The sequence below is a fragment of the Merops nubicus genome, unplaced genomic scaffold, assembly GCF_000691845.1.
Source record: "Merops nubicus isolate BGI_N331 unplaced genomic scaffold, ASM69184v1 scaffold7696, whole genome shotgun sequence".
Classification (NCBI taxonomy): domain Eukaryota; kingdom Metazoa; phylum Chordata; class Aves; order Coraciiformes; family Meropidae; genus Merops; species Merops nubicus.
The window spans coordinates 2,689-26,393 of NW_008616879.1; the positions used below are offsets into that span (position 1 = coordinate 2,689).

Here is a 23,705-nt window from a genome sequence, read left to right on the forward strand (position 1 = left end):
ACAATTCAAATAAGTTGTTTACTGGAGGCGCTTCTGAAAATGAAAAATAAGGGTCAGCAGACATGCCAAAAATCAAGTTCAGAGCAAGCAGAGGTTTCACTTTTTCTCTTGTCCTTTTTTTTTGTTAAAAGCTGCATAAAATAGCATCCCAAAAGGATTCTGAGGGTACCTCTTCACAGTCACCGGGGACTTAAACCCTCTTAAAGCATTAACAAGAGCTCCATGATTTTAGCTGAGAAGTGAGCATATATTTTAAAACATACTGAGCCCCAGGACACCCATATATCTGGGCTTTAGGGGCAGGTGACAAGTAACAAGCAAGTGCCAGGTGAGGTTTCTTCATTCATGTTCTGCTGGGAAAGTTCTTGGTTTGGTGATATGCACCTCGCTGCCGCCGCTCCCGTTGGTGGTCGTAGTGATTATGTACTGGGTGGTTTGCTGCTGGCTGCTGGCTGGTGATTCCAAGGGATCCGTGTGGGCTGGGGGCTGGGAAACACCCACCTGCACCTCACTGGAGAGCGAGGAGTTTTGTTTGACATCCAGATCAGGCTGGCCTTCAGATATCACGTAGTGAGTCTGCATGGTGAACATAAAAAAAGCCCGATTAACTGTTGCCTCATTTCTGTAACTTCTCTCTTCTAATAGTCTCTAAGTTTGCTGCTGCTGTGCTGGAAGAGTTTTGAATACAAACAAGGAACTCTGAAATGAAGCTGTATTTGCACCATTATTGTCTAGTCTCTGCACCCCAGTTGTCATTTCTGCATTCATTGAACCTTCCAACTAAAAGCTTTAAGTCAAATACATTATTCTGGATAAAAAAAGCCCATGATTGTTTTCCTTACCTGAGTAACTGCTTTGACTTGCCCTGTGTTGACAGTAGTGACTGGTGTACCTACAGCTGTCTCTGTGATCACATACTGGCCTTGGGGAATGGTCATCATCTGAATCTCAGATGCTACAGAAACAGAAATTGGAGAATCAAGATCTTTAGTGCAAGTCAAAGGCCACCTTGAAAGACAGTGTCTTACATCAGTAAGATATCAAGCCTGACACAGTTGTCGTTTAACAGAAATTAGTGTAAAGCCTTGTAAGATTCTCCAGGCCTCAAAAGAATTATGGCAACTAACATCAGCTGCAGATGTGGCAATTCATACTGTTCTTACCCAAGAATTAATATCCAGAGTTGCACGGACACAAGAAATCACTTCATATCACCCTTAACTTCTGTATGACTCTTTTGGGTATCCACCCAAATTTGAACAAGTTGCCTCCCAACATATGGATTCCTGGTGCATGCAAGTTCCTTGGACCAAAGGGGCCCAGTCTACTGTCCAAACCATGTATCACATCATTATGGACGTACAGCAGAAGAGTTACTACAAGCATTTTCATTTGTCTGAAACCATCTTCTGAGATCTCTATGAAGGTCAATCACAAAGCTTAAAGAGCTCTGAAAACACTATCCCATCTGCAGCTGGAGAAAAGGAGGACATATCAGTCCCACACAATACCCAGAGCACCAGTGAGAGCTGCCTTCAGCACTTACAATAGCTCCGAAACGAATTCCAGGTGCTGGGAAGATAGGTGTGCTGGACTGCAGCTCCTTGCTGCTGCTGGACAGCTTGGTTTGGTGTCGAGGTCGTTTGCATCTGGGAGGGGCTGAGTGCCTGCTGAGATTGTTGTGAGGAAGGGCTCAAAGGCTGACCTCCAACCTAGGAGAAAGAGAAAGGTGTAAGTGCCTTCAGCATACTAAGGATCGTGTAGCTCTGACCTGTAAGAAATGTGTCCATCTTATTAAGGCAAAACATGGGGTGGGTTCTATAATACATCGAGCACAAGAACTGCACAGTTCTCCCTCTCCTCCAACTTGCTTCACTCCATGCTAAGTAAGCAGAGCACTGGGAAACTGAAATAGAGATGTTGCTTGCTGAAGGTTACATAGCAAGTCTGTGGCACAAAACAGATTACAGGTAAAATACTACTCAGCCAGCCAAATGCCAGCATGAAGAGCTGAACTTCAAATAACTGAGGAATGACAGTTTCCATTTACATCCTTCAATTGGCTAGATTCCTTTAAACTGCAAACTTGTCTGTTCCCAGCAGTTTATCTTTACCTTATATACTCTTATGAAAAAAAACAAACCCCAAAACTCAAAAAAAAACAACAAAATGCAAACAAAACCATACACTCTAGGGACATCATTGATAATTCTCATATGAACATCTCTGAGGTCATTTCACGAGTGGTCCTCTAAATATCACAGAAAAAACACTATCTCCTGCATCAGCACATGTAATACACCAGCTGAGCAGACCAGTGGGGCAAATATTTCCTATGAGAGGAGAGTGAAATACCTGTGCTGATGACTGAGTCGCTGGCGATGGCTCAGTGACCTGGATGTGCTGCACCTGGATAGCATGCTGGGTGTAAGTCTGGGGGTCATGAAGCTGCCCAACATCTACTGTGGAGTGCTGGGACTGGTGAGGTGAGGTAGCCTGGGGAAAATGAAAAAAAAATTAGACATCAATCAAAGCAGAGGCATATACTTAACATTCTTTGCAGAAGCAGCCAAGTAATCCTCTTCTGTGACACAAGGTGTGGAACAATGAGGTATGAGTCTCAGTGAGGCCATGAAGCCCTCCTTGTTCAAGCCTGTGTTTACCCTTTTTGCACTCCAGGGAGATAAAAAAAGTGCATTTAACAGATGTAATGGCACCAAGATGGTTAAATCTCAGTGGTATCAACGGCAAGGATTTGCCTAAGGTCATATAAGCTGTCTGTGGCAGTTGCTGAATTCAAATTAAAGGGTCTGAAAAGCAGGATTAGTGTCAACTACATTCATCATTCTTTGTAAGCACTGTTCTATAAAATTTATACATGCTTGAGGATCTGCCTGTCCAAGACTGCAGTTCAACATAGCTCTGTATCAAGACAAGTGCTCAGAGTCTTAACAATTTACGACTTCCTTGAGCACCTGCTAATGACACCATTTGGAGTAACTTAATTACAAGTCTCAGCTCTTGATAAAATTAATTTTCACTGCAGGAATCTGTTTTCATGCTTTTGTATCTTAAGTACAGCCACAGTCAATATTAACTGGGGCCACTGTTTAACCAAATTTGTAACTTAATTTGTAATGAGAGGGCAGAGAGGACACCAAATTTCAGATTCAAATACAAATGGCAGTTTCAGCTTCACCCTGTGGACAACAGATTTGAGGGTTATGGCAGTTTCTTACAGCTGCCCAAGTTATTTTCCTCAGCTCAGTTACTCTAGTTACACTCTATTTTTATTTTTAGGAGGCTACTGAGCATCACAGAGAATGAATATTCTAGTAGATGATATGAAGGGAAAAAGCAGGCGCTTTCTGTACTTCTCAATTTTGTCTCTGGCTCACGGAGAGCAATGAAGGACAAATTAGTCTTTAACTGCAAAAACAGGTCACCCACTGACCCACTTTTCCAGTTGCTGGAAAACCTTCCTAGAGCAGATTCAAAGAGCCCAGACAAGTAGAATGAAATTAGCACTGCATCGTTATGTCCCCAGCTAGTTGGTCCACACTGGCAGGACTATTTATGCCCAGTACACAATGCTTACAATGGGAACCATCTGCATTATCAATCAATTTATCTGTAAAAAATAGCCTGCACCACTTTTCTAACCACTCCTTCACAAAATTCTGAGCACTACAGCCCCAAGAAAGCACTGTGTTGGTATAGAGGGGATCAAAAGCACATCAAGTCCCCTGAGAAGTTACTCACCTGGGCCACTTGAACGACCTGCAGCTGTATGTGCTGAGGTGGCTGCAGGCCAGTTGTGGACTGAGACACTGGGATGTACTGGATTCGCTGGTAGTCCCCCTGGGGAGTTCGATAGTCTGTTGTGAGGGTCTGGGAAATCTCTGTCATTGCCTGTGTCAGTAGATCTGTTGTCTGAACAGGTAGAGAGATGCAGACCATCATCAGGTGTTGTCTACACCCAGTCATCTAGTTACAAGAGCTTAGTGTGTACAGAGGATGGGGTCATAAGCAGTCACCAGGGATCATCCACTAGGATTGCTCTCGTCCGTTCAAACACCAGTCAGGACCAAAGCTAACTTAGCATCCAACAGTAAAATAATTACTTTAATCTTCTGTCTTAGCAGTATTCTATTAGAAAACAAAAATCTTGAAGTGGTAAAGAGCTGACTTAGTTTCCAAGTCAAAACGTGCTTCTTGGATGTAGTCCACCTTTCCTCCTCACCTGCCAGAGTGATGCTTTTGTTCACAACTATATTTGTAAAGTGTGTAAAGACATTTAGCACCTAACAGATCAGGTTCATGAAGCCAGCAGCATCCTGCTTGACTCTGCCAATTTTCACACAAAACAGCCTTATCTGGTTTCAGTCTTCAAACACAGCATTTTAAACAGTAAAACAATTATTTTAATCTTCTGTCTTAGAAGTATTCTATTAAACAACAAAAATCCTGCAGTGTTAAAGAGCTGACTTAGTTTCCAAATTGATCCTTGGATGTAGTCTACCTTTCCTCCTCACCTGCCAAAGTGATGCTTTTGTTCACAACTATATTTGTAAAGTGTGTAAAGACATTTAGCACCTAACAGATCAGGTTCATGAAGCCAACAGCATCCTGCTTGACTCTGCCAATTTTCACACAAAACAGCCTTATCTGGTTTCAGTCTTCAAACACAGCATTTTAAACTGTGGTCAACAGGATTTTTAAAGCTATGTGCTACCCCAACACCACTAAAGGACACAAAACTGATTTTCTAGTCTCAGTTTTCACTTTCTAGTGCAGAGACCACCCACTGGAGGTTCTTATCACTTGGTACTGCACTGTCCAGAGGATTACAGAGAGACCTTGTCTCCTCTGAACAGAATTTGATCCAGTCTGCAGTCCCTGTTAAACATCCTCTTGAGCCCAAGAACTGCAAGCACCTCAGGAGAACAGCCCTAGTGGAAATCCACAAGATCTGTATTCCTGAGTTCATCAGGCATATGTGAAAGTATAATGTGGAGTCAGCACCATGTGGGTCTAAAAGAAGAAAGGGAATAGAGTAAGGAAAAAAGACAGATCCTTAGGGCTCCAGCATGTGCTATGTAATTCCTGGCAGAGCAGAACTACAATAAGCAGATTTAGAAACAGAAGCAATCTCAAGTAATGGCCTAACAGACGCTTTAGAGTGATGTCTGCCAAATAAACACCAAGAGTACTACAGCAGAGTAGTTCTGGGGTTTTTTTTGTCTCTCTTGGCCCAATTTAACATCTCCCAAGTCCTTACCACAACAGTCTCTCCAGTAGTGCTGTCAGTGGTTAGAACAGCAGGAGTGGAACTGATGACAGCTGTTGTCAGTGGAGCATGTATGGTGTTAGGGAGCTGAGCAAACTCTGGGTGCTTCTTGCGGATGTGTTGTACCATCTTGGTCTGCAGGGCAATGCAAAAGAACATTGGAAGGATGGTCAGTAACTCTGCTTCAGGCCAGCTGAAATCAAACAGCCCTGTGGACAACACCTTTCAGGTTCCCCTCAATAAAGCAACATCAAGATTCACACTGTAGGATGCTCTGTTCAGCAAGGAGGAAACAAGGATCAGTCAAAGCTGCTGCTGACAGCTATTGGATACTGAAATACTCCCCTGTAAGCTTTTTCCCCTGACACCACCAAATATTTTGGGGACCATTATCCTGAGGTCACCTTTTCTGCATTTTGTTTCCCCACTCCTCTCCCTCATCACTGTCAGCAAGCAGTTTCCAAGCTTTTCTGTTTTGGTGACCACAGTCTGATAAAATTCTATATCTTCTTTCAAGCTCATGCCCTCTATTTAGGGAACCTTTCTGCCATAAAATGAGCTGGCTGCACTTGTATTGTCAGCACACAGCACGGAACCACCACTCTGCCCCAGAACAAAGGAACTCTGCTTGTGGACTGACAGGTGACACACAGAACAGCCACCACCAGAGAGGTGCCGTCCCCGAGGCTGAGAGACAACCCCCATACCTTGCTGCTGTACTGCTTGGAACAGTGAGGACAGCAGACTGGAGGGGTGGCTATGGTGCCTGTCAGCTGGGTGTGGGTGCTCAGCATGGGATCTGGCTCTCCTGGGCCCGCGGGGCGCAGCTTCCGGATGCTTGGGGGTAGCTCAGCACCAGGATGGTTCTTCAGGATGTGTGCTTTGCGTTTGCTGGCGCTCTTGTACACCTGCAAGGGAAACATTTGGAATGAAAACTGTGTGAAGCCTGATGTCTGCAGAGAAAACAACTACCAGTTATCTTTACCTGGAAGGTCTGCGTGTTGCTTTAGACAGTATGTTCAGTCAAAGCCTCAATTACAACATAATGCACAATTACAGGTGTTTGCTTAAAATAAAGGGCTTAATTGCTAATGAACAGGTGTTACATTGTGATGGCTGTGATGTTTCCTCTGTATCCTGATATATCTTGTCAAGTTCAAAAGCCTCGTGGCAAGGTGATGGAGTCCAGCTTTATTGATTTCCTTGTAACACATTAGGTAACAGAAGCTTCCTTCTGGAACCTGGGCTGGTGATGAGGGAACAAAGGGATGCGAGGGGCCTTTTCTTAATGGCTTTTTTTTTTTCCTCCACTTAAATGATTCTGTGATTCTTTTGTAGAGGTGCCACTTAAGGACATGGTTTAGTGGTGACCTGGCAGTGCTGTATCAACCGTTGGATTCAGTTATCTTAACTTCCTTTGGCAACCCAAATGATTCTATGTACATAATACACATAAATATTCCAGTATATGTATACATACACCTTTCAGTGTTCAACCAACCTGTAAAATCAACTCCTCCTTGTGTAGCATATTAGAACATTTGTATACCACAACAAAACATCAAAGCAGGACAAGAAAGTAAGAGGAAAAAAAACTTTGTTTGCCACCTGAAGGCCAAATCTCAGAGAAGCTGCCATTAATTGAAGCTGTCATTTGTCCAATGTTAATTTTTCATGAGGTTTGACATCTCCACTCTTGCACAAAGCATCAAACTGCTTTAATAGCTTTTAGTGATCAGCATGCTTTTTAATTTTTAGCTACATCAACAAACATTCTCTAATATTATTTAAAACCATCCTTTTTTTTCCCCTTTAAACAGAAAGAGGCACATCACAGAAAAATGTACTAAGGACAGTCAAAAGCCTGCTAAATAAAGGCCCACATGCATAGAAAGCAAAGGCCAGGGAATGTGAACAGGAATCCAAAGGCAGCGCAGAAGCAGCTTCAGGCTCCTGAACACTGGGAATTACTGACATGTGACTAAGTAAGCAGCTTAAAATAAAAGGGGTTAGAGACTGACTTTTAGAAGTAATAGAGAAACCAAAAGAAATTTGTGTTCAGGAATTACAGGCAGCTGGGACACAGACCTGGGTTGCAAAAAGTGATTCAGGACCGAGTGCCTGCTTGCTGGATCACAGCGTTTATGTTTTCCAACCCAAACACAGCAGAAAAGGAGACCTGGAGTTTTCAATTAGCATTCAGCTGCCTTGGCCTCAGTGCATTTTGTCTTTTTTTCTTCTTTTTGGACAGTATTGCTGGAATGGTGCTGACGAGCACCTGAAAAAGAGCTACAAAAACTGCCAGATGTTTCCATACAGAGACAAATTGGTTGCATACAGGTCTAGGACTGAGCTAACCTTCCGAGGAATGACTTCCTTACATACCTTATCACAGTACTGACAGAAGTAATCTCTGTTGGGTTTGATGATGGGCAACGTGAGCTCTGGCACCTCTTCTATTTTCATGTCTGGATGTCTCTTTGATAAATGATTCACCTTTTGGGAAAGAAACAGAAAATATTACAGCTGGATGCCAAGCAATTGCTGCTTCTCCTAGACAGGGCTAGCAACCAAATCAAAGCTGTAGTGATGCATCAGAAGCTTTTGCTGCTGCACATTCGCGTTCAGTTGCTGAGGTAAACATGGTCTTGCTCCAGCTCATTTCATTCCTCTAATCAAAATCAAGACAGGCAGGGGTAAAACAGCTTGCCACAACTCTCTTGCAGCTGAGAGCAAGGTCATGTAAAAGGCCTCTGCCCAGGGAGACCTTCACTAGCAGAGATCACAACCCTCATGAAATATCTGCAAATAAGTTCACTTGCTGTGTAACAACCTTTACAGAGTGGCAGTTACAGGGAATGGCCAGGAGAGGCCCCTCAAGAAGGGAGAGAAACAAAAATTAGGAAACACAGAAAAACTGAGGCAGTGAGGCTGAACTAGGAAGTTTATTATCTCATGTTCTGTTAAATACACAATATATCAATCAGCATTACTCAGTGACCACCAGACACACAACACAGGCAGTGAAATGCAGAGATACACATCTGCTGAAGAGATAAGACCCATAAATTTAAAAAAATTATATATAATCTCAACTCAGCTACAAAATCCTCCCAGTTTCACAACACCCTCGTGTTCCAGCTTTTGGAATTCTATCTTTATTCCTTAGCTCTTCATCAAAACTGAGCAGAGCAGCTGTGAGAGCACAGACTCACCAGCATGCCCCTCCGGCGGAAGCCCATCATGCAGAGCCGGCACTTGAACATGAAGCTCTCGTAGTCGGTGGAGGCGATCCGAGGCTTGAAGGTTTTGGAGCGGCTGATTCGATCGGCTTTCTTGGCCTCCCTCTCTGGGTTGTGCATCCTCTGCATGTGCTCTCGCAGCTTGTCTTTCCTCTAGGAAAAGAGCGGTCGAAGAGAAAAACATCAGCAACACTTACTGCCTTACTACTGGTTACAAGGAAGAGCCACAACCCAAGTTCTTCAAAGATCTCTCGTTGGCTTCCTCCTCCAGTGGTGCCATGAGCAGTTGCATGCTCAGCAGAAACCCTTTTGGCTTAGGTTTAGCCTTCAAACCAAGCTGAGGTTGTTCAGCCACAAAAGCAGGAGCCAAACTAATGCTAACTTAGCAGCCTCTGTGAGAACAAACCCCTCCATTCTGGCTTTTCTTTGAGTTTGTCTACAGTATTAGTGCTCAACTCTATGGCTCAAAACTTGCATCAAATAATGCTCAACTGAGAAGGACATCACGTGCTACAGTGGTACTGAACCTACTGCCCAGATGCAATCCAGCCTCTCTGGACACACACTGTCTAGAACGGGATTCTTCACCCCAAAATATCCAGTCCCTCAGTATCCTGTAAGAAACTAAGTAACAAGGAGCAAGCTGTTGCCACCACAGTTTACCTGGCTCACAGTCTGCTCCATCTGTTCTGCTGGGACTTGGAAAGGCATCTGGATGTCACACGCTGACAAGATGGATGCCACGGACACAGGCACCTTGGCCAGGAATATTGTTAATCCACTGACACAAGTGACAACTCGCAGACAAGTCTAGCACGTTTACACATGGTAGCTTCTTCTGCCTTGGAGAACACAAGCTTATCTGCTATAAGGAGGGTGAGGAGTGGTGTTCTCCACCCGCATCAGGAACAGTGCAGCCCAGAGGCACCTCACCTTGAACTGCTTGCCACACGTGGAGCACAGGAAGTCCTTGCGGTCCGAGTGGCGCAGCATGTGCAGCCGCAGCTTGTCGGGCCGGCAGAACGCCTTGTCGCACTCCGTGCACTGGTAAATCTTCTCTGAGTGGAAGCTGCGAACGTGTTTCTTCACCTAGGATTGCAGACCACAGAAAAATGGGATTTATTCAAAATAAGAGAGGAGCGTGTGGTGAAACACTCTAGGAAACTCCTAGAGAAACGGAAAAAGAAAGGAAAGAGGTTTTAAGAGTTCTCTAATCTGCTTTGGTTTAAAAAGTGTTTTATCAGAACAGTTGATATCTTGGCAATAGTTTCTACAAAGCCAGAACTTTTTTATTGTGCATCTGCAGGGATGATTTGATTTCCTCAAGACTAATTTTTGAAGGCAACGGCTAATGCACAGTTGGGCAGTTAATGGCCAGCAAAATTCCATGACAAAGCAGTTTTACTGAATCATCCTCAAGTTAACACATTTGTCTGAGGTTTATTAACTTTACTTCATTTATAAGAAATCTAAACACAGGGACTAATTCCTTTCATCAGAGAAAATGAGCTTGAAATTACAATTGGAAAAAAATTTAGTCAGAAAAGCATTTGCACACCATTCCTGAGTGGCAATTACTTTTGCACACTTTGGGACTATCCTTCACCTCTTTAAGCATCTGCTGGTTATTTTTTTCTCCCCAATAACATAGCTAAATGAGGTCTGACATTTGAAATCCAAGAAAATACTACTCAAGAAATGGATCTTTAAATAAATCTTTACCATCTTCTCATACTAACCATACATGGAGCAACATGTTAACTTTATCTGTTCCATATAAAAATATTTAAGTAAGCAGCAATCTGTGGTGACTTCATTATTCATGTAACACCAAATGAAAAACATCATCTTTGAATTCCAAAACAGAGCTGAAAAGCTACAAAGAAAAGCCATGGGACTTTTTTCTGACTCGATCAGTTTCATGGCTAAGTTTATGGGGGATTAGGTCACAGTACAGCATTTCTGAATCATCGTTTTTCCTTCAACATTTACAAAAGATAAAGGTTTTTGTCAGGATGGAACTAGGTTAGTAAATCACTTTTCCCCATCTTTTCCTCTTTAGCCTATTGGATAGTCTGTCTGCTCCTGCTCCTTGACTTAAACTGGATTTCTACATTTCAATTTAAGTCGTGCAGCTCAGTGATGCATCAACATCTTTGTCCCTATGAAGGATAATGAATACATGGTACATCTCAGTTTCTTCTTACTGAAGATCAAAATAATATCCTTAAATTCTGTTAATGATCTTCTCCAATGGCTCTACATGCTGCATTAAGTAGTTACATTATTCACTGCTCCAGCACAACCTCTCCGAAGCAGTGTGTAGAGAAGAAGATGATACCATGAAGGTATGAAGATGAAGATCAGGGGGATCTTCATCCTGAAGATCAGATGAAGGCCAGGGGGAAGTCCAGAAGCAGAGTATCCTGATCTGGCATTTATGCAAAGTGTACAAATGAATTAATCTGACAAAAACAGGGATTAAAGATGCGAAACCACTTTCTTTTTTTTACAGAGATTTAATGCCAAAGTACAAGGTGTATGTATGCCAGAATGAAGCACTGCACCTGATGATTTAGTGGAAAAAGCAGTTCAGTGGCATAAGCCAGCACCTAGTAACACCTGGTCACTATCCTGTTTTAATTTCTGACTGACATGGCCCCCTTTATTTTGTACAAATGAACTGGGGTGCAGCACTACACAGAACAGTACTGAAGAAGTCAGAGTGCCTGCATGAGAGAGTGTTTCAAACCCATACATCTCACCTGGATGAAGTCTGGAAAGCGTTTTTTGCAGGTGGGGCAGGTGAAATAGCCATCGTTGACGTGGATGGCCACGTGATCTTTAAGCAGATCCAAGCGGTCAAAGGACTCGGGACAGAAAATGCAGGAGTATGTTTTTTGGTCCATGTGGAACTTCATGTGGCTTTCCAGAGCACCGCTGTTGATGAAGCCCTTGTTGCAAATGTCACAGGTCAAAGGGCAGTTCCCTTCCCGGCCGTGGAACCTCAAGTGCTGATCCAGTTTGTCCTTCTCCCGGAAGGCCTTCCCACACTGCAGGCACTTGAACGGCCGGAAGGACTTCCGAATGAACAGGTGCTGCAGAGCTGCATTCTGAAAGAAACAGCCAAGAGACAGTTAGCTTTTATTATTAGGGATAAATTCCACATCCAAATATTTTCAAGATGGAATAGACCAGACGATCAGTGAACCTGAACTATAAAAAAAGGCTTCTGCATTAGAGATACTGTCACCATTTTAGAGAAGGGGGGCTGCAACAGGCAGAATCAAGGGATGTACCTGCAGTTACACACTGAGTTAGGAGAACACAGTGCTGGAGTTTCTTCTCCAGCCTGTTTTCTGCTGATTTAGCCAACACTTGCCTCTAGCATAGCATTTTTTCTGTAAAATGAAATTAAATCCTCTTTAAAATACAGACCTAGGTCTGAGAAAAGCAGCAAGCCCAGCTGGTTTTGGGGGACTGGGTCACAAATTCAAGTGCTGTACAGAGAGCTAGCACCCTGTCTTTCACAGAGGAGCAGTGCTTGGGAAACTCCACAGCCCTTCACAAAACCAGCTTCTGCATGAAAGATAACCACAGAGATGTGCAGCAGCAGTTTAGCATCTCCTGGAAGACCTCTGGTGGAACATACATTCACAAGGTGCTGGCCTAAGCTTTTTTGTTATTATCAGAAAGAAGAACAGAGTTTCAAAACACAAGAGCAGGGGCAGAATGGCAGCTTTACAAGCCACAGGTAAGAACTTGAGCAACTCGCCCACCTTTGCCATTTAGCACAGACTGTGAGCTAAAGCCTGAAAATGAAGAAGAAAGACAGCAGACAAAGACACTGGTGATGTAGCAAGATGAACATTTCCTCTCTTCTCAGATGTTATACACAGAATCTACATCATGACAGCTAGAGAAACAGCATTATAACACTGCTGGCACCTCTGCTTACACACGTTCAGTATTACATACTCCTCCATGAGATGCATTCAAGACTTCTGCAAACATTTCCCTGGTTTGTTCTCCCCTTTTCCTGTAGGAATGCCATGTCCCTTGAGTGTGCCAACAGCTGACACTGAGAAAAAGTGGGCAGCTCTTCTGCTGGAATGAGGGAACAGCTTGGGAATACTGGGAAATGCTGTCTAGAGATGAAATCAGTAAACCTGAATGATCCTTTTCACCATCTGAACTGCAGAGGGAAGCCTGTACTTTCACTGCAGAAAAAGTAACATGAGAGCAACAGCGTTGCTATAAAAAAGCTAACAGTTTAATACAGGAGCCCCAAATTGTCATCTCCATTCTCCATTTTCCAAGCAGAAGTGAAGACAATGGGAAATACACAGTTCTGCTGTAAGTCACACTGTGAGCTGGAAAGACAGACATGTGCTGTGTAAAAGTTCTTATGTTGCTTGGAGTCAGAAGTATATAATTTTCCTCTTAGCTATGGGGATATACTAATAAACCCAAAGAAATGCACTTCAAGAGCTTCACTCCAATATTACTGTACTCTGCTGTTTGACTAGAATCCTACCAGTAAGGTAGTGGGCCAGGTCTCTACACCAAGCAAATAAACATAGTCAAAGGCTATAGAAGGGTGAAATCTTTTACTGTGCTTTGGTTAGATAAGCTATCAACTATAAAACCAGAAAAGATAACTGTTACCTCATTAATTGATAACGCTGATCCAGTGCAAACAATTGCACAAACAAAAGCTTTAAGATGGATATTATAGAATTTCATCCTATAATAGTCACCTTAAATTGGCAATTAATTAGTACGAAAAGAACTAGAAGCATGCAAATTGTTATTCAGATAATACTTAGCTCTGGACATTGGTTGCTTGAAGAACTGTGACAATTTACAGGGGTCATCAGGGAACACTGAACAGAAGTTGGACAAAACAACATGGAAGGCAATGTTGTTATGTACCATTCTATTAGATACAGCAAAAACCCAGCAAAACAAAAAAAAACCCAAACCAAACCTACCTGCAGCTCCAGCTGAGCAGGCAGCATTGAGGGAAAGAAAAATACTTATGTTATGTGGTGGACTTTAAAACAGAAGCCTTGACTTCTGCAGGTCACTAGGAGAGCCAGCTCTTCTAGTCAGAGTTTACTCATTACTAAGGCAAAACTCCTTTGAGGTGTTTGCCCCAAGAAACACTAAGTGGATCTTCAAGGTTTACCCTGTAGTTAATAACTGCCCAAGGGGAGTTAAAGGGCAAAGATAAAAACCACAGATACTCTTGAAGGTGTTTTGCGACCTTTCATGTTCTCTCAGTTGATTAACAATGATGTAATGCACACTGCAGAGCCAAGGGGAGGATCAAATACTTGTAGCAAAAGGGAATAATTAGGCCAGGATAACAACAGAGCAAGGATTAAAAGTGAAAAAGTTAAGGAGTAGAGAGTTTTTTTAAAAAAAACTCCTTTTCCTGTTTGTACTGTTATACCACCAGTTGCATTTCTTTCAGTGTGACTGTGCTTTCCCAATTACATCCCTATCCCTTCCAGTTCCTTCCCCTGAGTAAAGCAGTCACACAACAGATAGTTTAGGATCAGGTCTGTATGTGAAAAAAAAAAAATTAGAAATGCAGCTGTTTCTCTGATAGGCCCATAGACACTCTGGACACTGTCCAGAACTGAATTAAAAACAGTTATTCTGGCTGTGGACCACAATGTTCTTCTAATTTGTTACAGGAGTATCTCGAAGAGCAGGTCTATTTCTTTTCCATACTAAAGACACAACTGCCATATTTAAAGTCTGATCTCCAAGGAAACTCCACAGGCTCTAAAGCAGATGCTGAAAAATGAACTGATCCTCTCAGGACTTGGAACACTGAAGCACCAGAGATCAGTGCTTCCAGCTAGAATGACAGCACTCACAGAGCATCACTGCCTTCAACATTAGAAAAGATGAAGTAATTCACAAAGGATTGGTTTTGAAATTTAAATCCTACATGAGTAAGAAGAACTAGAACTACACAGGTCTCTAGATCATAATCAGGAGACAAGATTTTCTACATGTTCTGTGGGAGTGATGTACTGCACATCTTAAAACCAAAAGTTTGCTTGCTTGTCATATTATGTGCATGTTACCATAGTGCATTCAGCTATTCACAGCACCTTTGTGAGTGCTCAGAGCTTGCCATGATTTTGCAGTGCTTAAAAAATAAGGCTTGGTAGTTTACTCTTCTCTCAAGTTCTCATTGCTCACAGTCTGACTCAATAGGGTAAGGTGTTCTGCAGCCATCCATCTGCCATTCTGCCAGTGCCACTATCTTAAAACATCTCCAGGACTTTACTGAACATGAGCTGCCAGATCTATGGGAAGTTAGAGAGATTTGGAGATAGAAATGAATCACCGAGGTCTAAACCACCACTGCACTCCTCTTAGTTGTCATCCATTTGCAAATTTCCAAGGAACAAAAGCCAAGTTGCAAGAAAAGCAACTTCAGAATTTCTTTCCCTTCCCACATTTACTGCTTAAGAAGATCTTAACTTCATATTGTGGGTTCAGAAGTTCAGGGAATCAAGCAACGCTTCCTCTTCCCATCACACCCAGGCCTCAACTTTGCACCATGGTAGTTGTGACATTTTGTGAAGAGTAAATACTCACACTTTTTACTGTCAAAAACTCAGCATCTGTCTTTGTACTCTGCTATCCACCTTTCAATATATTCAGTAAAGTCCCCTACCCCCCAAACTTGTGACATGAAAAATACAAATTACTGGTAGAAATTTGTCAGAGATCACAAGTATTTTATACAGTTAAAAATTCTGCAGTATTCATGGGCCTGAACCAAATTCTTTCAAGATATGCTGGTGCCTTTATGAGGTAACATCAGCACTGTTCTTGCATGTATACAGCTATGAACTGAGAGCAAAGTATGGTGCAACATCTTCCTATACAGAAGAGTTATTCAGCCCTTCTGTAATCCTTTCTGATTCTCTAAAAATGAAGTCATACCCCAACTGCAGCTGTTCCTTTCTGTAATCAAAATTTTACACATGGAAGAAAAAGAAAAAGATTTCAGGCTAAATAAACCAATCTCACAGTTACACAGCTTGAAGGATTATTTGCTTGAATCATTTTCCTCCCACACATAGTAGAGGGGAAAAAAAAAAAAAAGCTCACCCAGCCGACACAAAGCTCAGGCTCAAAGTGTTTGCTGTCAGTACACAAAGCTCTTTGCACAGGTTTTAATCTTACAAAGACAAGCAGGTTTTTTTGTCCCAAGAGAGGATTTTATTACTAAATATCATCATCATCAACTAAGTGGATCGAAACTGAGGTCATGGTTCCTTTTTGGCAGCTATGTGCAAGAAAAGAGCTCGACAGACACAGATGGTACTGTGAGCAAGTCATTAGTCTGTGCCACAGCACCATGATTCAGCCGGCTGTTTGAAGCACTCCTGCTTGCCAGCTCAGATAGACCATGTTTCTATGAAAGAATTACTGTGCTGGAATTGAATCAGCTCCAACTGATGACCAGTTTTCACTAGAATCTCATGACACGCTAGTTCTTCACATGAGATTTGTCTTCCTCTCAGTGCAAAGAAAATTGCTAGGAATGAAACACTTTGTTCAGAATTTGGAAATGGATACGACAGCAAGAGAAAGACCAGCTGGTCCTGGCAGGCAGGGCTGAGCAAATGGAGAGGGTGAGAGAAGACGTGGTCTGCCCTCCTCCTTGCTTACCCTGATACGCTTTGCTCGCCTCATGTCATCTGCTGTCATGGTGCTCTGCGCAGGCACCGTGCTCTCCTCATGCTGCGGCTGGATCTGCAGCGGGTGGTTTTCTGACTGCTGCTCCAGTGCTGACTGTGTCTCTGATGGCACTGGAGTCTGTTCCTGCTGCTCCAACCCATTCAGTGGCGCTTGTCCGGCCTCATCAAACTGACCCTTGCTGGAAAAATGCAGCAAGTCCTGAAATCGCAAATCATACAACCAGTGATTATTCCCCCCACCCACTGAAAAACGCTTTGATAACACTCAGCAGACAAGATCTCTACACATTTAATCACCAGCTATGAACAAAATGTGTCTACACTAATCCTTTCCTGCTGTGTTCTGTGGATGCTCTCAAATCACCTCCACCTACAGCAACAACACTCAGAGTGCCAGGGAAGAAGCGCTGCAGGTCGGCGACTCTCTCGGCCATCAAATTATCCAAAGGGAACCAGACAATCCAAATGACCCCGTGGTTAACAGCCAAGCAACTTCTGCACTTCTATCTATTACTGCAAAGGTCACATAGCCTGACCTGTGAGACATTTTAAGATGCAAACGACTAGCACAGAGCAGAGAAAGAGGAAAATTTCTGTCTCGTTGAAATGGTTGTCACTTGGAAACATTATCGTGTGTTGTTCTGCAGTGTCTTCTCCTTTCTAGCAAACTAGCTGGAGCACTGAACTGGAAAGTCACCAACAAGATGATCATGCTGCACAGAGTGTGTTTTGCTATCCAATTTCCAAGCTCTGCATATTGTCATCTACCCAGCTGCACACATCACTTACTTATCACACAAAGCTGTTTTCCTCCTTTTTCGCATTAGCGTAAAAGAAAAGGGAGCAGGAAGTACATGCCAAAAATCTACATTCTTTCCATATAAGTTCCAGCAACTCCTCTGAGATGGAATCCTCTCGTGTTACAAGGAAAAAAACAAACAGAACCTTGACATCACTGAATGCAACTAAGGGAACAAGCTAGAAACACACAAGCTAGGAAACTGAGCACCAAAAGCCTATCAGCTCAAGGCTGGTACTGTCAAAGTGCAAAAGCAGGGAGAAAACCAGGGAGGTGCTGGGAATAGTGCAGCTGTTACAAACCATGAATGCTTACCAGGTAGAGACGCCCAGCAGAGCAACACAGCAGCCAAACATCCAGCCCTGGTCTAGGTGGCACATTTCCACTCTCGCTGACACTAAACTGCACTCACAGCACCCCCAGGCTCGAGTTCTGCGGCAGATGAACTCGTGCCTGGTCATCAGGGAGGTGGGCAGACCTCCAAAGGCTCGGGATGTAACCATGGCCCTGCTCAGCTGTGTAGACACACGTGAGCTTGCTGTGGGCCATGCTCCAAGCTGGCAGAATGGGAGCCACCTCCAGGCCATTCAGACACATTAGCTCAGGATTGCACCCTGTGGGCCCTGTATTCTCTAGAGTTAAGAGTCTGGGAACAGATTATGCCTGCTTGTCTAAAGTGAGTTTGTGTCTTGTCAGTTTGCAGAGGGTGATCTTGCAACTATCTGTGCTTAACGTGACATTTAAAGACCCACTGACCCCTTCTGACATCTTTCAGAAAAGGACTTGGTGGTAACCTAAGCTCAGCCAGAAGAGAGAATTTAGCACTTTACTTAAATGCATCATACGAGGTCGCTGCAGAATATAACCCAGAGCTCCAAGCAGAGGGACATTTTTCACTAAGTATGCCTACAGGAGGTCTTTTTGTTAATATTAAAACATCATGAAGAATCATAGCTCAAACCAATTTAATTCTACCAGCAAGAGTTATAAGAGCAGGCTCTGACCTCATGCTCCAGAAAGGACAAATACAAACCTAAATTCCCATTACAGTTTTACTGGTCTAAATTACTTCTGTGATGCTCATAAACTGCTGCAATAGCCTATCTCACTGCTAAGTGCTTTGGGATGAAAGTTGCTTTAGAAATGCAAGTGATTTTATCATTTTTATAGAAGCAGAGTGCTCCTCCCCTGGCAGAGAATCACAGATAGAAAACCAAGAATTACTTGGGTTTAAATCCAAAGCACACCCTCGGTTTGCACTGATGCTTCCAATTCCTTTAGTCAAGAGTTTACACTCCCCTCCTCTCCATCCCCAAAAATATACCTGCATCCCCTCTTCACACTTTTCCCCATTTTCACTGGTTACTTCCATACGCATGAATTTGGGAGGGCGCCCCGGGCGTCTGCCTGGTCCAAACCTCCTCTTTCCTCGCCCGCGACCTCGGCCTCTGGCTCTGCAGAACACACAGTGCTCCAGGTTAGAGACAAAACAAGACGGATTTGCAATCTCTGCTGACTTTGTGTTCTTTCTCAGCATCACTATTCACCCATTCAACTCAGTAACACCAGCCTGCAGTAAATAAAACCTGAAGAAATTCTGGTAGACAAAACCCAGGGTCCTGGCTGGCATCTGTTTTGTGCTCTGTGTGAAATCAAAAATCCAGAACACATTAACATTTATTTCAGTAATCATGGGACCAAGAGGACTACTGGCTTCTAGCAAGTTCTCTGCCACAGCAACTCTTACTTCCAACACCCCAGTGTACAACATGCTGGAAAGCATGATGGAAGAAGTGCACAAGGAAACCAATTTAAAACATGAAGCCATAACATCCCTCCCCAAAAAGGCACTTGGCCATTGAGGCCAGGCAGTAGGACTGAGAGGAACAATTTTCTGTTTTTAAAAAAAAAACAAAAAAAACAACACACACAAAACCACAAACTCACAACAAAACAGAACACAGCCACTTGCTAAATTTCAGGAAAAGGAAGGCACCAATGTCTTCTACTCTCTAAATAAGGTTTTTAGATTCAGCTTTTAATGAGTCAGGATAAACTATCTTGCCAGCCCCGTGAGAGACAAAGCACTAGAGGTCTTGTCCTCCATGCTCTGTATCTGCTTACCCCTGAGAAGCATCAGTATTTCAATGTTGTGGTACAGAAATACTGCAATCCTTTAAGTCACTAGCAAAAAGAAGTCCCAAAGCAGCCCCCCTCCCCCAAAAAATCTCAGCAGTTTCAACAGGCTATTTATTTTCCTCAAGCTACTTCTTTTGCAAAGTCTTTCTCCACCAACCAGTTTTCTGCTGCATTATTCTTACCTCCTGGTGCTGAGGTGTTCTCTCATGGGTACCAGAGATGGTCAGTGAGATCTGTAGGGCAAAGACCCCCCTTTCTGCAGGTTTGGGGCAGCACCATAGTGACACACAAAACCAAAGCTTTCAGTACCTGCTGAAGAAGTCCAGCTTCTCATCATGGGAGTTGAGGTGCTGCTGAAGTTGCTCCGAGCTCATGAAACGGCGGTTGCACTCGTAACACGGCCAGTTCTTCTCTTGCTCTCTGAGAACTATGTTCAGTTGGAAATGTCAATAACAGCATTTCAGTCACCACCAATTAAACGCCTCATATTTTTTTCCCCCCTAAGCTTTTCTGTCCTCTGGGGGCCATATTTCTCCCCTGAAGGTTTGACAGGCTGCAGAATACCCAGCACTGCTCCTTTTAGCTTCGCTTTTATCCCCTCTGCACTGTGGCATGACTACAGATCATCACAAAGACAAAAAGGTCAGTGGGGACAATTCACATGGACTATAAACACAGCTTAAAATGCAGGGAGATTTTGAAAGTTATCCTCCATGGGAAAGCACCTACAAGACTCTGTCTCTGCCTTAAATTAGGGGAGGTCAAGAGAAAATCCTCAACTGAAAGCAGTAGCACATTGGTTTCTGACATGGACTCAGCATTAGACATCAAGTACAGAAACTCTTTCCAGCAGCAATCTAATGCTTCCCAGAAACTGAGGCAAAAGGTTAAATTATTGTAATATTAGCATGAGAAGAGTTAGTAGAAATAAATTCCAATAATACAATCTAGATCTGGTTCAACTTCTCTTAACCTAGCAGAAATCTGGGAGCACTATACAGGCCACATACTTGAAACTAAGAAGTACGACACCCAGCCACCATTCACACTGCAAAAAATGAGAGTAGAAGAGCCCAAGTTACCCTTCCTTTCCTCCTCAGAAATGTCATGGATCTTCTGGTTCACAAACTCTGCATAAGAGGCAGCGTACCACACCTGCAGCAAAAAACAGCAGGAACCAGAACTAAAGTGAATTCATTTGAAAATGGTTTTTAAGCAATACATTTATTTCACTTGCTTCAACCACTAACTCCTATTGCTCCTTTCATCCTCAATAACAAAGCCTGTTGAGATCAATATGCCCCCACTGAGGAATAAAAGAGCTTTGCTCAGAAAGCATATCCATTTAATTTTAAGGTATAGCCTCCTAATATGAATGTTAATCTCACACATGGCTACCAGTAGCTCAAAAGGAAAGAAGATTTATCTCTTCAGACTTGACTGCAAAGGATGGATGTCAGCAGAAAGATGTTACTTGCTGTACCAAGAGGAATGGAAAAAGTTATCAGCCCCAGGGATTTCCCATTTCTTCCCTGCCTTACACAGACCACAGGTAGCACCATCCACAGCAACTCCTTTAAAATGTTTCCCAACTTCTGAAGGATTGTCCTGCTTCTCAAAACAAAGACCTGCAAGGCTGCAGTACAATGGACCCACTTGCATTATACAAGGGACTCCAGAAGCCTTCATCAGAAAACACTGCAGAAGGACAAGGCTGAATAGAGCCTGAAATCAGATGCTCGCGTTTAGATGCAAATTCTTTCATCATTTCTCATTTCATCTTACTGTTTGATTAAAATGGTTCCATTTTAGAAGAGATTTCTCAAAGAAGGCATGAATGGATTTTCAGTATGAAAAATCTGGGCAAGTTTAAACTTGCAGTGGGTTGCAGGCATTTTCACAGCAGCAGTGAGTGGCATTTTTAACTCCTTCAAGGACTCACTAGCAGATGTGTGTTACTCTGCAGGAATCTCACTAGCTGGACAAAGAAGAAAGCCTGGAGCTCCTGGACTGCTCACCTGCCATGCAATAGAGAAGTTCTCTACTTCAACTAGATCCTCCTACTTCAAGCTTTGGTTTGATAATTGCAAGCAAATGACCTAGGCTCTGTAATGTGTTTCCCTCCCCAGGGGTGTGGATTTAGGGCATTCATATAAATTTTGTCCGATTTTACCGCAAAAGACACAATCATAGGATCATAAAGGTTGGAACAGACCTCTAGGATCAAGTCCAACCATCATCCAACACTACCATGACCACTAAACCATGTCCTGAAGTACCACACCTACAAGTTGTTTTAATACCTCCAGGGACAGTGACTCGACCACCTGCATAATCCTTTGATTAACCCTTATCAATGCATAAAGCAAGAAAAATGGTGCTTCTACATGCAGGTCTGTGCAGCCTTCATTAAAGTATGATTGCAAATTGATTAAGAAAATTATGTTTATATACACTTAAAACAAATACTGATTCTACTGAATCAGCTCAAATAAATTAAGGACAGATTTCAGAGGAATCAAAAAGAATCCTACTCTTAAAAAAAAAATCAGCAGTGAGCATATAAGCAGGTTTTGCCATGAGTTAGCTAAGTGTTTTTAAAACAGGATTCAAATTTAGTTTATGTTTAGATACACTTAAAACAGACAAACACTGTTTCTAGTGAATCAGCTCAAATGAATTAAGGACAGATTTCAGAGGAATCAAAAAGAATCCTACTCTTAAAAAAAAAATCAGCAGTGAGCATATAAGCAGGTTTTGCCATGAGTTAGCCAAGTGTTTTTAAAACAGTATTCAAATTTCGTCTAAGAGAAGATTTGAAGAGGAACAAGCAGTTTCCCAATATGAAAGATTTTTGGTTACAACCAGTTCCCCAACAGATGTTGAAAATTAAGGCAGTCTCAGCCAACTATGCTGCCTTCAGCTCAAAGTGATCACTATGCTTTTAGAGGGAAAAATAACTCAGAGAAGTCACAATATCCATCATTTTTCACATGCAAAGTTTCAAAGTCCCAGGAAGCTCAAGTAAAGTGAAAGATAATATTCACTTAAGGCACCAGAAAACAAGTCAAGGTCACAGAGGACTAACTGGAAAACTTATCCAGAACTAGAAAGAGTAAGACTGCTTATAAAAATCAGGTTGCATCAGCAAAATATATGCAGTGTAAAGCATGACAATGCCAGACAAATCATTTACATACTCTTGTTTTAAACTTCCTCATCTTATAAATGAGTCAAAACTCATTTAAAAATCCACACCCCAATGGCTAACTACTTACTGACCTCAATGACATTTGATTCAGACTACCATGTGCTTTATCAGAGAAAAAAAACTACTTACAGCAATAATTTCAGGCACTCCGAGATGCACTTATTAGGTAGCAAGTCTAAGTTTTGATTTCATCAGCAGAAAAATGAGTCACAAAACATGAGCAATGCCATACCTTGAGCTCCTGCTTGGGCTCCACGTTTTTAATGGTCGTGTAATAAATATGGTGGCCATACTGATAGGCTACCAGGTTCTGCTCGAGGTGGTTTTGAGCTGGACGCACAAACATCATCCAGTTACAAAGAGCCTCGCTAGAAAGTTCAAACCACAGGTCTTCTTGCAGTTCTCTGTCTTTTCTGTCGCCCTTATCAAGGGAAACCTGCAGCAAAATCCAATTGTATGTGACTGTAAATGCCTGGCAGCAGGATCAAAAGAATTTGAGTTGCTAAAAACACTGCTGTGCCCATGCAACTTTAACATTAAGAAAGCATTGAAGGCATGGCTAATTTTCTTTCTGCTAACAGGGACCCAGAAACAGGCAGCACTTAGAAAAATACTTAAAAATAGGCAGAGCTTTAACTAGGGAGACACGATGGACCCTTCCACAGCTTTCAAGGGCAAGAAGCATTCACTGATGTGTGGCTATAAAGACACTGTGGCTTTAGCAGGCTGTATGGCATCAGTTGTCACTGGTGTCACCCACTTCTCCTTTCACTTCCTGGCTTGTGACACTGCCTCAAGCTGAAAGCAGCACTGCTTTAGCTGAATTTGTGGGGTGACAACCTGTTTGTGGTCACAACTTCCTCGTCAGACACTGACCATCAGAGACCAACGCTCCTAAGACTGTAGACCTAATCTCCAGCAAATAAAGGACCAAATCCTATCACGAAACCAGTCCAAAAACTGATGACAGTCAATCAAATCCATTGTACCTCACAGTAACAATTTGGCACAAAGGAAGGGAGGAAAATCTCTCCCCTACATCTTGTCAGGGAGAGCAGGGAAAAGGAAGAAAAATATTTTTAACTCAAGTTACAGCATGCCACAAAGTAATGACTGCCAAACTTCCTCAGCTGGAGCTGCTGTTTTTATGTTCAGATGCTGCTTCAGCCTATGTCAAAGTGATTCACAGCATTCCACAGTGAGTTTTATATGTCATAACACCATAAGGCCAGAACATTCCCTGTGATTATTGTGTCTCCCTGAATAACAGAGCTGACTTCAACTGAAA

The 23,705-nt window shown here is 42.7% G+C and overlaps 1 protein-coding gene across 2 annotated transcripts in view; it reads right to left on the reverse strand.

The window, feature by feature from the left end:
• Positions 1–213: 213 nt before the first annotated feature.
• PRDM10 (PR domain containing 10) overlaps positions 214–23,705 on the reverse strand; it is a 32,017-nt gene continuing 8,525 nt past the window's right edge. The window contains exons 6-22 of one of the 2 annotated variants that reach the window (XM_008942961.1): positions 22,650–22,853; positions 20,289–20,361; positions 19,516–19,633; positions 18,392–18,521; positions 16,240–16,467; positions 13,527–13,538; positions 11,298–11,645; positions 9,466–9,621; positions 8,506–8,685; positions 7,676–7,786; positions 5,998–6,198; positions 5,282–5,425; positions 3,763–3,933; positions 2,356–2,496; positions 1,547–1,712; positions 843–955; positions 214–576 (exon numbers count right to left, since the gene is read on the reverse strand). In XM_008942961.1, coding sequence (XP_008941209.1) covers positions 340–576; positions 843–955; positions 1,547–1,712; positions 2,356–2,496; positions 3,763–3,933; positions 5,282–5,425; positions 5,998–6,198; positions 7,676–7,786; positions 8,506–8,685; positions 9,466–9,621; positions 11,298–11,645; positions 13,527–13,538; positions 16,240–16,467; positions 18,392–18,521; positions 19,516–19,633; positions 20,289–20,361; positions 22,650–22,853 — 2,733 coding nt within the window. In that variant the 3' untranslated portion in view covers positions 214–339. The remainder of the gene's footprint in view (positions 577–842; positions 956–1,546; positions 1,713–2,355; positions 2,497–3,762; positions 3,934–5,281; positions 5,426–5,997; positions 6,199–7,675; positions 7,787–8,505; positions 8,686–9,465; positions 9,622–11,297; positions 11,646–13,526; positions 13,539–16,239; positions 16,468–18,391; positions 18,522–19,515; positions 19,634–20,288; positions 20,362–22,649; positions 22,854–23,705) is intronic. The other variant, XM_008942960.1, reaches the window with a different exon arrangement.